This window comes from Atractosteus spatula, chromosome 3 (genome assembly GCF_055471065.1).
Source record: "Atractosteus spatula isolate fAtrSpa1 chromosome 3, fAtrSpa1.hap1, whole genome shotgun sequence".
Classification (NCBI taxonomy): Eukaryota; Metazoa; Chordata; class Actinopteri; order Semionotiformes; family Lepisosteidae; genus Atractosteus; species Atractosteus spatula.
In genome coordinates, this window is record NC_142708.1 from 65,914,406 (window position 1) to 65,928,870 (window position 14,465).

Below are 14,465 nucleotides of genomic sequence, written 5' to 3' on the forward strand. Positions count from 1 at the left end.
CAAACTTGTCAGTTTGTTAGTTTCACCTCTGAACCTATAATGTACAGAGAACACCACTTGAGATCTCATGCATGACACTTCACCAGTATAACCCAGTATAACCCAGATGCTGGATTACACCCCTTTCTCTCTGAGATGGTTTACATTGTGAAATGAGCTCACTGACAGCTGAAGATCATACCACCCTGCAACTCATATCTGGCAACCCACTGAAGCTCAGCAGGTGTGAGCCTGGTCAGTACCTGGATGGGAGACCTCCTGGGAAAACCTAAGGTTGCTGCTGGAAGAGGTGTTAGTGGGGCCAACAGGGGGCGCTCACCCTGTGGTCTATGTAGGTCCTAATGCCCCAGTATAGTGACAGGGCCACTATACTGTAAAAAGGCGCCGTCCTTCAGATGAGACGTAAAAGCGACGTCCTGACTCTCTGTGGTCATTAAAAATCCCAGGACGTTTCTTGAAAAGAGTAGGAGTGTAACCCCGGTGTCCTGGCCAAATTTCCAATTGCACCTTACCAATCATGGCTCCTAATAATGCCCATCTATGAACTAGCTCCATTACTCTGTTCTCCACCAAACTAATAGCTGATGTGTAGTGAGTGTTCTGGTGCACTATGCCTGCCGTCGCATCATCCAGGTGGATGCTGCACGTTAGTAGTGGTGAAGGGGAGTCCCCATTAACTGTAAAAAGCACTTTGATTGGAGTGTCCAGGAAAGCACAATATAAGTGTAGGCAAAAAATTATATGAATGTGATTTCTCTAATAGGCTCAGCCCGTGGAGCGTTCTTTGGCTGCCCTCTAGTGTTCTACTCCTGTAACTACACCACAGATCCCTTTGCTCTGTTACAGCATATTCATTTTGGCTTCTATTTCTGGAGCAGAAGCCCTTGCATTCCTGTGAAGGAACAGTACTTTTCTGCCTGCTCTCTCTTTCTTCAGCTTCTCTTGCATTTCTACTATTAAAACATCATCAGCAGGTTAGCCCAGGAGTGGTACAATCCTGCACCACTTTCTGTAAAATGCTTTAAGATAGAGGGCAATTTGGGACAACAACAGCAAAAACACAATTGTTTTTTCAACACACTTTTGAGATAAATGCGTACAGGACATTCCTGTTTGGCCAGCTTGCATATCAATAAGCTATATTTATCCATTATCATAAAGCCCTTTAGAGCTGATAAGGGTTGTACAGTAGCAACACAGAGCCTGCCCAAGAAGCACAGCAGTAGACACCAATTAACCTAAGAAGCAAGTCCTGGATGATGGGAACATTAAGGAGACCATGGGATCTCCACGTCAGTATCGAACTCAGCCCCTGAGAGCTGTGAGACAGCAGCACTAACTGTCCATGTTTTACCCGCTACTCAGTTTTAAAGGACAGAATCCCATAAACAAAACCGAATACCACTGACATGTCAACACCATGACCACACCCTGATGCGTGATAATTCTGAATTACACAAAGTTCATTGATCATACACTTCAATGAAAACATTCTGTTTTACTCAAAGGAGGAAATTGCTAGTGAAGCAGTTGAAAAGTTTGAAATAAAAATGTGATAGAAACTGCATTTCTATGTCCTATTTCTAAGCTACAGTATATGTTAGTAGATGTCTAACATAAACAGCACAAGGCTGCGTTTTTGTAAGCACGTAATGTGTCTCTGAAACACCTGTGTCTGACCTTTTAACTAAATGTTTTATTGTTATTACTTACCATAATTAAACAAAATGTGTTTGTGTTTTATAGTAGCAAAGTGTTTCAGACTATTTAGAATTTCCTATAATATTGGTACTGTTTTTTTACTGATTTATGTTATTTATGTCTTATACTGAAGTGCCCAAAATACACCTGGAATGGAATGATGGAATACAAATTTTATTTACTACACAATGTTTTAATTTATTATTTAGTGTTGCATTCCTGTTGCCTTGTATTTGCTAACCCTCAATAATATGATTCACGAATAATTCAAATATTTAGATTTTTTAAAAGCAGCAACTAAAATGAAAAAGAAAAAAATTGATTAATTTGAATTTTTAACAAAAGGATGTTTATAAAAACTGAGCTCACTAAAGCTGTTTTGTCTTACCTGCTGCTGGTCCAATTTGAAAGTGGAGTTGATTGGATAGAAATAAAGGGAAGAGAAAACTGACACTGACTAACAGAAGCAGAGCCCTTTTACTTGAAGAGGTACAAGGAAACTGTTTTGGCCACCTGTATTTGTAGTGCCTGTCCAATCACATTAAAGGAGAGTATGGTTTGCTCTTATCTCCATTTAATACAGTATGTTTTTCTGTTAAATTGGGGAAGCTTTATATGAATGAAATTAAAATTTGAAGGATTCAGGTTTCCAAATAACTAATACTTGGTTGAATACTAAGAGAATTCAATACACTATCATACAGTATATTAGTGTCCCTTGGTTCATACTTGACTCTGCAGAAGTCTGCTGGGTTGAATTTATCGGTGCCACTGAAGATTTTGAATACTTGAATCAGGTCCCTTCATAGCCTTCTCTGTTCAGGACAATAAGGGTTCAGGTATTTTAAGATTTCAGCGTACAAAATGTCTTTCGATCCCACGGTTTGGAAATTTGGAGTCAAGTGCTGTAATATCTTCATGCAACATGGGGACTATTATTGTACACAATATCCTAAAATCGATATTAGTAGTGCATTAGTGTAAAAGAAAATCCTTTTATTTGAATTCTATGCTTTTAACTATACAATCAAACATTCTTTTAGACTTTTCTTTTCTTACCCCATATGGTATGGAAGATGTAAGTGAAGTACTAACACTGAAGTCTTTATTACAACTACAGTATCTTCTTATTGCTGGGCAATACTATCTTCATTCTTTAAACTGCAAAGCTGGTCGCTAGGAGCTATCTATTGAACTAAATTGCAATTTACAAACTCCAAATTGGGGACATACAACAGGGTACTCATCACATTCAGCTTCGGTGCCCTGAGAGTAATAGAGATACCCAGGCTTTATCTTTGCCCTAGGCTAGTAGCCAGACAGCAGGGTTTAAAAATAACAAATGCCAATCTACATCTGAGATAGACAATATTCTATTTTTTCTCTTTCAAAGTAATCTACACAGAGAAGCCATTCACTAAGATGTGGTACTCGGAAAGACATTTTGATATCTGTTCATTTGAATAGGAAATTATGGCACGGTGCTTGGGTCATGCATTCATTTCAGAAATTAAAAATGAAACTAAATAGGCCAGATTGTTTTTTTATCATTTTAAATATTTAGTCACTAAATATTTAAAAGGAAAAACAGTGTGGTATTTAAGCAGTGTGGAATTGTTTTCCTGGTGATGAAATGTTTTGCACACAACAATTAGGTGTCAGCTGTGCCTGTATGCTTCATTTGCTTGGTGAATTGTCGTTCTCCACATCGTTTCATATCAAAGGAAAGGAGGTAACAAGGAGTCATTTATTAAAACCTCCAGCTTCTTGCAATAAAATAGGAATCTGACTTACCTCATGATTCCTGGCACTTGGAAAGAGAATGGCTATTTGTATGTTACAACTGTCTCAGCTTTTACCAACTTTGGGTTTATTAATTATAATTATTAATAATTGCTTACACTTATATAGCGGACATTCCACTCAAAGCGCTTTACAGGTAATGGGGACTCCCCTCCACCACCACCAATGTGCAGCATCCACATACTGCATGTAAATAAAGTGTGTGATGTTGCAAGGAACTGCCAAAGGTTTATGCAAAGATGTTATGGTAGGGAATCAGATTTGCATGCGTTTGTGAATGTTGGATGCTTTAGCGTTGCACGTTTCCTGAAACCCAGTCAAAAGACAGCATTGTCAGATAATTTGATATTTAAAATCATTTAAAATTATGGGAGCTTTTTTCAGTCACAATATTAAACCTAGTTTTGGATCTTAGACTGCTTTAGAATCCGTGCATTTTCAGCAAAGTATGAAGTATTCTTTCCCTTTAGATTCATTAGGTCATTTCGTCATTCTTAGAATTTCACCATTCTTCCATTTTCTTGGTGCTTTGTCCAATACCTGGAGCCTATCCTGGGAACCAACAAGCACATTTGGAAGGGGGTTCACCCTGGTCAGGACACCAGTCCATTGTAGGGCGTACACACAAACTCAGACATAAACATGCAGGCATTCATACCTAGGTCAGTTTTCCCAGAGGCCAGTTTTCTTTACAGACTTCACACTGATAGCACATCCAGGTCTGGTATTGAAACCAGGACCCTAACAGCGTGAGACATCAATGCTAACCTCTGTGGGACCATGTCTTTAAGTTCTCTTTTGGAAATTACAGGAAAAAATAACAATGAGCTTTCTACTTCAAAAGCAAGAACTTCTACTTTTTCTCTTGCAGTATATTTCAAACCATTTAGGCCAACGTTATTCTGTCTCATATAAAAATAATGTGTGACAATCAAGGCTGATGGAAGAAATCAGTCTTTAGATAAACTAGGCAATAGTTAAGAGTACTTTTTTAATACAGTTTTAACAGCAGCATAGTACAAACTGAAGTAGTTAGTAAATCAGACTGCAATCCAATGGCAATTTGTTTCACATTTACCCCCAAAACATCTGATAATGCATTTCTTCACATTGTACTTGTTAATATAAAAACATAACTGGCTATTATGCTTTTCTGAGATATGAAGCAAGAGCTTTAAAAAGGTTCTTTTACATTCTTACTAAATAGGTCTGTGTATCCAGAATTCCTGTTTCCAGGGAAAATCGAAAAGGGATTGTGGTCAAGTTAATTCCAATTGTTAATAAGGTTATTTGACAAGCTCAGGTTTGTTTTTCCTTTGCAGCACAAATTAAATCATCACTTTTTCTTTCATTTACAAGATTGTGTGATTTGTCTGTTGCGCTCCCAAGTCCTTCTTCGGGGACATTACTGTTTCATACGTGTTCAGAAGTTGACAAAAAAAAACTTTCAACCTTTTCTGGTCTTCCAGTTTTCTGTGCAACAGAAGGAGAAGATGAAGACTGTCCTGGTCAAGATGAAGGCTGGCATGGTCTTCTGGTCATGCCAAGTGGGATGTGACAAGAGAGACCGGCTTAGCATTAATTAAAGTGACATTTTGGGTTCGTGCTTTCATCTCTCTGGCTATCTGGCACCAGGAACAGCAGATGCAGAACGAGGAGTATAGACAATCCTTGCAAATGCTACCCTGCAAAGAAAGAATGAAAAGATGGTTACAGTAAATGTATTTTCAACAGTGCTTTAACCCCTGGTAAAATCATAGATGTTTGCGCATGAAAGTTGGTTTGCGTCTGATATTTTACTGTCGATAAATTGGATTTTTGTTTAAAAAAATTACAGATCATGTAAATGGAGCATTTTCTTGCAGCTGTCTCTGGGACCTCCATATCAGGGATCTTATTTTATTCACATGCCACCAAATCACTGAAATTCATGGGCAATGTGTGGGCATTACACACAGTACATTTCTGATTGTGTACATTTTATATTGCACTGAGGTTCAGCCTATCAACCCATCATTCTTTTTAAGAGTGCAACATTTCAAAACCTCCTAGATTAAGGGTTCCCAGCCCCTGTCCTTGGGGATTTGTGTGTCTCATGGCGTCCATTCCAGCTGAGCAGTTAATCACAGGTGCTAAATGACATCTTTAATTGGTTTTGTGAACCTGTTCCTGCACCCAGTCTTACGTTTCAAAATATACTAAATCTAGTGTATTGCTTCAATGGTTTCAGCATACAAAAATGTGTGCAGTCTCTCCTCAACTCTGAATAAAAAAGTTTGATCAGAATAAAGAATTTTTACTAGATGGTCAACTGAGTGACACCTTGGGTGAACTGGTCACCACAGCTGGGCTTTTTGTGCACAATGGAGATTGTGGAGACATTAGGAAAGAAAAATAAAGAATAAAGGAAAATAAGAAATAAGGGAACATAAAATACTCCTTCTTTTGGAGGACTAAGTACACATTTTCCCCAAACCCTAATTAATCCAAGTAAAACTTAAAACATTTTCCTGTCTTTACTGTTCAGAATAATATTCACATAGCTCCATGAATGCAGGAAAACCCTACAATTTGCCTTAATTTTTCCATGGCCCATTGAGAAATGTAGTTCCAACTCCTTCCAACACAAAATGGACACAGCTACACAGTGTAGAGACTATGTCACGTCCTAGACCCACAGTATGTCCAATTGGTTTTAGTCAATGAACTTGAATGAGTCAAATTATGAAATTGGTACAGGGTTGATATCAGTTCTAAATCTCTTTGAATTTTTTTAGCGTTATTAACATTTTAGAAAGATTGACCTCGACTCGAAAATTAGATAAAATCCATAAATCAATTGCCATTAAGAAACAAAAAGCAGAAGACCCACACAAACATGCAATGCTAAATCAAAACAATGGGTCTAAAATTAACCCTTTTTATTTGATAAATTGCTATTACATTTGAAGTGCTCCAATCTTGCCTTGAAAATAACTGTACAGTGTACAGTATCTTACACAAAGTCCTGTGTGAAATTATAATGTAATGTTTACTATTTCTTTAAAACCATCTATTAATAATCATATATTATATTTGAAATTGCCAGTACTGAAGAAATCCTTTACATTATTGTTTTGCTTCAACTCCTTCTGTAGCTCTTGGGACGAGATAAGGTTTAGGATGTAATTCTACCTAAAGGCACCAGAGGGCCTCCAAAACTCTTCTTGCTAAATAAGACTTTACAACAGAATTGTTCCCTAGCCCATGTGAGGAGCAAAAGAGAATCATGTGGGAAATTCAGTAAACCACAGGTTGCCCTCGATCTAGTGATCAGCATAAAGCTGACAGCTTTCTGAAAGGAGAATCATCTTCCATTCAACTTCAGTGGCAGGGTGTGTTGATACTTGATACCTTTTAAATAGCAGTGTTCAAAGAAGGCAGCACTGTAAAGACTCAACATCTTTCTTCCTACTTATGGTCTTGCTGTTAGTCCAGCCTGTTACAGACATGCTAGATAACTTGTAGGAGCCCTATTAATTCCCACAGAGATACCTCAAAACAAGGATTTTCATCAGATCAGCAGAGTTCCCTTTGATTTGAGTCCATCAAAGAACAGGCAGGCACCAACATTTTTCAAAGCAGCCTGAAATGATTGTTTTGCAGATTGTCCCTGTACAGACAGTCAGCTGGGCCAGTCACCTGTCGGGAGTAAGCTATTGCTCTTCAACAGCTCCTGATTATTCAAATGTGTGCTCCTTCTCATCAGGTGAGAGTGCACGGAGAGACAGACAGAGCCAAACACAAAAGAGAATCGATGGACAGTCCAAAGACAAAGAGCCAACAAAAGTCTTTTCATGAGATTCGATGTTCAAGGAATAAAAAAAGCAGTGCCTCTCTTTGACTTTTGTCCACAAAAATACCGATGTGGTGCCTTATATTTTCCTGTCACAGTCCCATTTTCTCTTCACTTACAACTCTTACTTTTTCTGCTTGGTGCTCTCTCAGGTATGGAGGGTTGGCAATAATTTCCTCCGTGAGGCCTACACTTTCCTCTCACCTCTCTGTGCCTATGTCAAGAGTGTTCCTTCCAAGTCACTTCATCTCCATGAAGACTACACTAACTCTTCCTCAAGGTCAGCCCCATCCATCTGAAGCTGAAGTGCCCTTACCTTAATTCCGTAGCGTTCCCGGACCGCGACCCGCATGGATAGAGATACTGCCGGAATTACGCCATTGAAGGCATCCAGCAGAGGCAGACACAGGCATTCTCCGAAGTCCCTGGCTGTCTTACAGGCATAACAGGGGAAACACCAGAAGCCACAGCAGCCTGAAGCAAGAGAAATGCTTTTGAGGCAACTTTTATTACTGATTCTTGAGAAGCCCTGGGTCACCAGCTAGACCACCTCTACACTGTACATGGGTACAGTACAGAATATAAGTTGTTTTGAAAAAAAGGAGCAGCCATATAAACGAGAACCAGGGAGTGGCCACTGCTAGTGAGAGCACAATTATAATTAATCATCCATCCATTTTCTAAACTACTTCTTCCAGTTCAGAGTTGGAAGCATAGGGGAGCCAGAGCCTATTCCAGCAAGCAACAGTAACAGGCATAAGGCAGGAGACACCCTGGACAGGACACTAGTCCATCACAGGGCACACACACACTCACACCATGGTTGGTCTTCACCGAAGCCAATTAGCCTACCAGTATTTCTTTGGACTACGTGATGAAACTGGAGCACCCAGAGGAAACCATGTGAACATAGGGAGAACATACAAATTCCACACAAGTATCACCCCAGGTCTGGATACTGATTTCTCTATTAAGTATTTCTTTTTGAAGTGTTTAAGTATAGTCTGATAATATGATCACACAAAATGCTCTCTCACCTAACTCAATAAAAGGAACATTTTAAAAGTTAACAGCTAGCAGCAGAAAGACAGAAAATCTTTTTTCAACTTTCTGTAGCTATCCCACTCCTAAGCGCCAGTGTTTGAAGCAGGAAGACTTTATCTAACAATGACGTACAATGGAATGTTATGTTTGACCGCATTCTTTAAATTTACAGCGCCTGTCTATTTTTATCATTTTATCTTATCATTTCAAGTGGAATATGGTGGTGTAAAAATAAAGTTTGCAGAGCTGTGACAATGTTTCCTGGAATGAATGGCTCACCTTGAACAAGAAAAATGTCTCAGACTGTGTGAGGGCGATCCTTTAGTTTGCTAGTTAGTCCCAATTACTCCAAATCACCATCTACAAGACTGTGCTGAGGTGCCAACTAAAACTATTAAACTAATTGCAGTAGACTTCAGCTGGTGCCCCAAGATTATTCCTGACACAGGGGAGTAAATTGAACCAATCACTTCAGTCTAGGTAGGACAGTTAAAAAGACCTGCCACAATTAGATGCATTAAAGCTAAGTTTTGTCCCAGATATTGCTAATCTTCTAAGATGTAAGTGGATGGAAAAGGTTAAATTAGGGGTGGCACATTGGCACAGTGGCTAGAAGTGCTGCCTTGCAGCATTGAGGCCCTGGGTCCAATTCTGGAACAATTCTGGGGTGCTATCTGCATGGAGTTTGTATATGTTTGCTCGGTTTACTCAGGGTGCTCAGATTTCCTCCCACAGTCCACAAACATACTGGTACGTAATTTAATTGGCTTCTGGGAAAATTGACCCTGGTGTGTGTAAGTGTCTGTGTGTCTGCTGTGCGAAGGAATGGCATCCAGTCCAGGGTGTACCCCACCTTGTGCCTGTCACTTGCTGGGATACACTTGGGCCCCTCTGCGATCCTGAATTGGAAGAAGCGGTTAGAAAATGTTTGAATGGATGTTTTAATAATGTGTTCTAATAGTTGTTGCTAATAATGTGTTCTAATAGTTGTTGCTAATAGTGGAACTAATTGTGCAGGAGGAGGTGATTTCCTTTGATACTTTTTATATGTCTGTGCACAGGAGTCACTTAGATATAACAAGAAGTTATTTTTTTCATTTGGTGAGTCTAACAGCCTACTATGAAGAGTGTGTGTACACAATTTAGGAATTAAATAAGGACACGCTTCTCCATTAGTCAGGTTACTGATTCAGATATGTTAAGATGTTTGAGCAGCACACTTGATCGAAACAGAAGCTTGAAAGGAAATTAAGGGAGGATTCAGCTTTTTTATGCATCTAAACTGGGTCTCTTCACTGTTAGAAATGGTCAGACACTTAGAGAAAAGATGGCATGACAAGACAGCAGTCATTGTGAGAGACATTGGGGCATCTAGAAAAGTATACAGTACATCAGTGGGTTGTGGGTTAATATTGTTATTAGATAGATCATACAGGATAAGTGCACAGATTTGCCCTGATCTCTCTAATTACCTTATTAACCCATGATCCCTTGTATACACAGGAGGGTGGTCTGGACACTTGCTAATTTATCATAAATTTGCTTAGTTGCAATTTGGTCTGGCTGACGGGATTTTGTATGGAAGAAGAGCAGAGCGGGATAAAACTGAGACAAAAGCTGGATTTACAGGCTCACTGTTTTATTGCCCTTTTCAATAGAGCGGGGTGTGCTAATCACAGAGCAGGGTATTAGCTTTAAAGGCAGAAAGAGAAAGTGTGGGCATCCCCTGGACACAGAGGAGGGATTCATGTTGTTTATTGTAGCTGATCACTATAACTTTGTGATTACTGATTAGCTTATCATTGTTATTTTAATGAAGCCCATGCTTTAGTATTTTATTTAAAGCCCATGTATATTATGTGACGGTAAAGGGATGTGAATTTGACTGTTCTGCACTGAAACCTTGTGAATGTCGAGACCCTGTTGTATAGTCTTCTAGACATCTCAACTATGCAATCTTCTCTGACAACAACTGCTTAGATTACAGCAGATGGGCAGATGCTCATGACATGACATGACATTAGTCAGGCAGGAGGGAGGCACTCACACTCGCCCAAGTCCTCACAGCAGTCGCAGATCCCTGTGCTCCACTGGTCTGACTCAATGGCAGACTTCACTGGCTGGGGCTGCTGGATAACAAGCTTTGTTGCCATTCTAACCTTGGGGGAAAAGGGAAGGAATTAGCAGTTCCCACCATAACAAATTTCAGTAGTTTGTTCAAATTTTAACAATGACAAAATGACGTAATGAATATAAAGTAATAATGTACTTAGTACTTTAGTGTTAACTCTCCTAATTGAGAAAATGACAGCACTGGCTGAAGATCACTTATAAGGAATGAACCAAGGAGGCAGCTGCAATGGTGAATCTGGGGTGGAGGGAGGTGAGCTAGAAAAGATTTAAAAAGGAAGTCTTTAAACGTGAGAGAGAAAGTATGACATTAGACTTTGACCTCCTCCTCTGTTAATCAAAGTCTTTTGTTTTAAATGTTTTTTTCATCCTTTTCTTTGGTGAATCTATCCCAAAACATTAAACAGAGTGTTCTGAAGAGTCACCAGGATTAGTCTTTTGTTACTGTAATCATCAATAATTCCTATTAAGCTATAATTTTAATAAGCTGTTATCAAAAATCAGCTCCACCTACTAGATTTTGAAGCAAATTTTTAGACTTTATTTACCCCTTTCAGAATACTCCATGTTTCCATGGAGTTTTCCATGGTTGGATTCTGAAGCCAGACAGTGCTGTTATGACCTGCACGTATGAATTCAGTTCACCCCATAAAATGCCCTTTATACTCAAAGGGGTACAAATGTAAGGCACTGTGGATAAATGTGTCACCCAAATGAATAATTATCCATTCCTTTCCGAACCATTATCAGAAAGTCAGTTAATGATGACAAGTGTTCTGGAAGCATAGTAACTAAATTACATTTTAGATAGCATAGCTTAGGACACACACTATGACAAAGAGACAATTTAGAGACACTAATTAACTTTGCCAGAGGATTCCAAGGCACCCAACAGAAACCCATGTGAATATACAAATTAAATAATAGGTACATTTTTGAGTACCAAGTTTTATTCATTGTCTTTTTTGTAAATCACAGACCAGATCAGTAACAGAAAACAGAAAAAGAAAATCCAACAATCCAAGAAGCATCACTCCATAGGTAAAGAAATAAATGAACAGAAGTTAAAATCAATTAGAGTTTTGTTTTCAACAACTACCACAATACCAAATTTTCAGACTCGCACAATCCATGCATTAAAAGTCACATACAGTCTCCTTAAAAGGGAAAGAGGAATAAATTGAAGTTATCCTTATTTCTGCAGAACCGGAATTAGCTATTGCTTCAGTTCTAATGAGCAGATGCTGTTCTGCTGCGTTGAGAACAGACGGTACAGCAGAAAAACCTAGACATCAGCCTTCTTTAGTGATCTCCTCACTCCTGACAAGATCCATCTCTGGATTGTATTCTCATCAGATCACATACTGTAGCAGATCACTCAGTTGAGTGAAGAGGGCCAGATTGTTTGGAAGAGAATCTAAAAATAAACACCCTGCGCTTGTCTGGACCTCCAGAAGAGTCATCTTCACATATCATGTTGGGTTCTCTTGGCCTCTTAACATTCAAGACATACCAGCTTCTCTGCATGAGTGTTCAGAATTTTATTTTGTGCCTGGAATTCTCCTGAGACATCATGCAGTAAAGACTACCCAATGGCTACCTATTATCTGAGTGTGGAAATTTCTCAGCATTCCGGCTGGTCAGCTCCACGATCTCAGTTTTCACAAGCCACGCCTGCTGACCACCGCCTTCTCTAGCAAAGCGGCCATCTTTGCCAGTCCAGAATCAGCCTTATTAAGCTTTTTCTTAGCTGGGGAAGAAGCTGGAGAAAAGGCTAACTCAGTTCTTGTCCCTGCTACCTCACATAAACCTGGGGCTTAAACCAAGCACAAAGTTAAGGTATGCTACAAAACAAAAACAAAACAGTAGGCAGGAAATTAGGATATCGAATTAAAAAATATGGCTGAGCATCTTATTTCATACTCTCAAAACCCTTTGAGTAAAGAAGTGCCTCTATTTTCTTGGTTTTTGCTGGCCAGCTACAGTAAACAGCACTTTTGCCATTTAGTTGTCAACATTGTTCATTAGCTCTGACTTGAAGTCTGAATTCAAGGCTAGATATGTCAAGTTCTGCGGAGAGTCAATGCTGTTTAGGCAACCTGTCAGCACAGTTCCTTGTCTCTTTTCTCTTCTAACAAATCTTCAGCATTGTGGATCATAAGTGCACAACTGAGTATTGGTTACAGGCAAAGGGAATAAGCACCTGTAAGTTTTAGTGAAATTCTAGTATAGCAGTTTTCTGTGCTTTCCTATACGGAAATCCTGAAGTAAAAAGTACTATTATAGTGATCCAGTGTCTCCTTGTGGGCAAACTCAGAATTCCATATCCAATCAGTCTGATTTGCCAAACAAGCAATAAAAAGGGGTTTGGTCCCTATACATCTAATCTCATCACAACATGCAGGTCATGTAATCCCAAATAATATCCATCCATCTACTGCAACAAACACCTACAGTACTGTTGCAAAAAACAGCAGACAAAGGATGCAAGACAGGATACAATCCTTTGTTGGATGCCAGTCCATGACAGGACTCCAGCACACACATAGGGTATTAGAGACCATAAGACCCATATAACTATGGAAAAACATATGTTAAACTCCACACAGAAGGTGCCCCAGGCATGCACCAAATGCAGTGCCCAAGACATGCAAGGCAGCGATGTAATGTGATGTCACCCAGTAATATCTAGTTTTGAACACAATATTTGAATAACATTAACTTACTTAATTTAACTTATTTAAACTAAACAGTGCTGAAACATTAAACAAAAAGATGGTAAAATGGAACATTTGAGGTCTGTTACCTGATAAAAGAATGGCAATTTTAACTCAAGTAGATCAAATCCCCCATCATTGTTATACACATATTCAATATTTCTGTTTCTACACTTTACCTTTCCATTTGAACTTAGTGGCTTCTCTTTCTCCTAATACATTGAAATCCATAGACTCATACGTGTAGACATCTTAAACCCACAGACTTACAATATATGTATATCAACAGTAATAACAATGTACTCAAAGTCTCCTATAGTGTTTGCTACTAAAAAATAATTATGACTGCTCTTAATACAGCTCAGATTCTCATATACTGTAGCACCTCTAATTCTCATTGATCAGAATTTCATTATCATAACAGCTCAAGTGTTGTACTGGCTAATCCATAACACCCACTAATCAGATCTTATTCATTTCCAGATTTTCCTCTTGACATATTCTTGAAGCTTTTATTATAAAGGTCCTCAGATCTATCAGGATTCACTTAGTTTAAAAGTAAAAAATACATGTAACTTAGTTTAAAACAAAATGAAAGAAAATTTCAGGAGCACATCACCATTAGATGTGTTTTGTGTAAGAAAGGAAAAAAAAAAACACTGACAAAAATTAGTAGAATAGTGCTAAAAGTCCAAGACAGCACAATAGTGTATTAATTATTAAATGATACGAATACAGGTTCGTTTTTCTTCAAAAACAAGAAATGTCACATGAATACATATACTCTCTGGAGAAAAATAAATGATCTTTAAAAGATAGTGGTTCCATGCTATCTTACCTGTTTACTGATCCTAGCAAGATCTCGGCAGTAGTGTGCTCAGATGATTAATCCAGCTGTTTTAAGACCGACAAGGAAATTGTCTGGAATATAAATGGAAGCTCATCTTTGGTCCAGCAATGCATTCTTATAACCAGTCATGCAAGCTTAACCTGATTTTCTCTCACGACATTCTGATAGCCACTGACAGCATGTCTTTTGTTATTCATCACTGAAGGGGGAAGGTGAAGGTTCAACAGAGTTCTTAGAAGACTTTTTTATAGTGCTAAAGATAGCTGTAGGTTTTGCGAAAGAGCCTAATTGTTATTGGGTACCCAAATGTATGTTACTGTTTGAAAATGGTATTCAAAACGAAGAAGTTCATGTGGGTTTCCTCCCACAGCCCAAAGGCATACTG

At 38.7% G+C, this 14,465-nt stretch overlaps 1 protein-coding gene across 3 annotated transcripts; it reads right to left on the reverse strand.

The window, feature by feature from the left end:
- Nucleotides 1-4,478: 4,478 nt before the first annotated feature.
- On the reverse strand, nucleotides 4,479-14,132 carry LOC148838261 (cornifelin homolog B-like). 3 transcript variants are annotated; one of them, XM_088910535.1, is made up of 4 exons: nucleotides 14,069-14,132; nucleotides 10,431-10,542; nucleotides 7,656-7,813; nucleotides 4,479-5,189 (listed from the first exon to the last, which is right to left on the reverse strand). In XM_088910535.1, exons 2-4 carry the CDS (start codon nucleotides 10,534-10,536, stop codon nucleotides 5,043-5,045), a joined length of 411 nt encoding a protein of 136 aa, XP_088766661.1. In that variant the 5' UTR covers nucleotides 10,537-10,542; nucleotides 14,069-14,132; the 3' UTR covers nucleotides 4,479-5,042. The 3 variants fall into 3 exon arrangements, with proteins under 3 accessions (XP_088766661.1, XP_088766662.1, XP_088766663.1); XM_088910536.1 differs by lacking the exon at nucleotides 14,069-14,132 and adding an exon at nucleotides 12,027-12,680; XM_088910537.1 differs by lacking the exon at nucleotides 14,069-14,132 and adding an exon at nucleotides 10,660-11,371.
- Nucleotides 14,133-14,465: the final 333 nt, after the last annotated feature.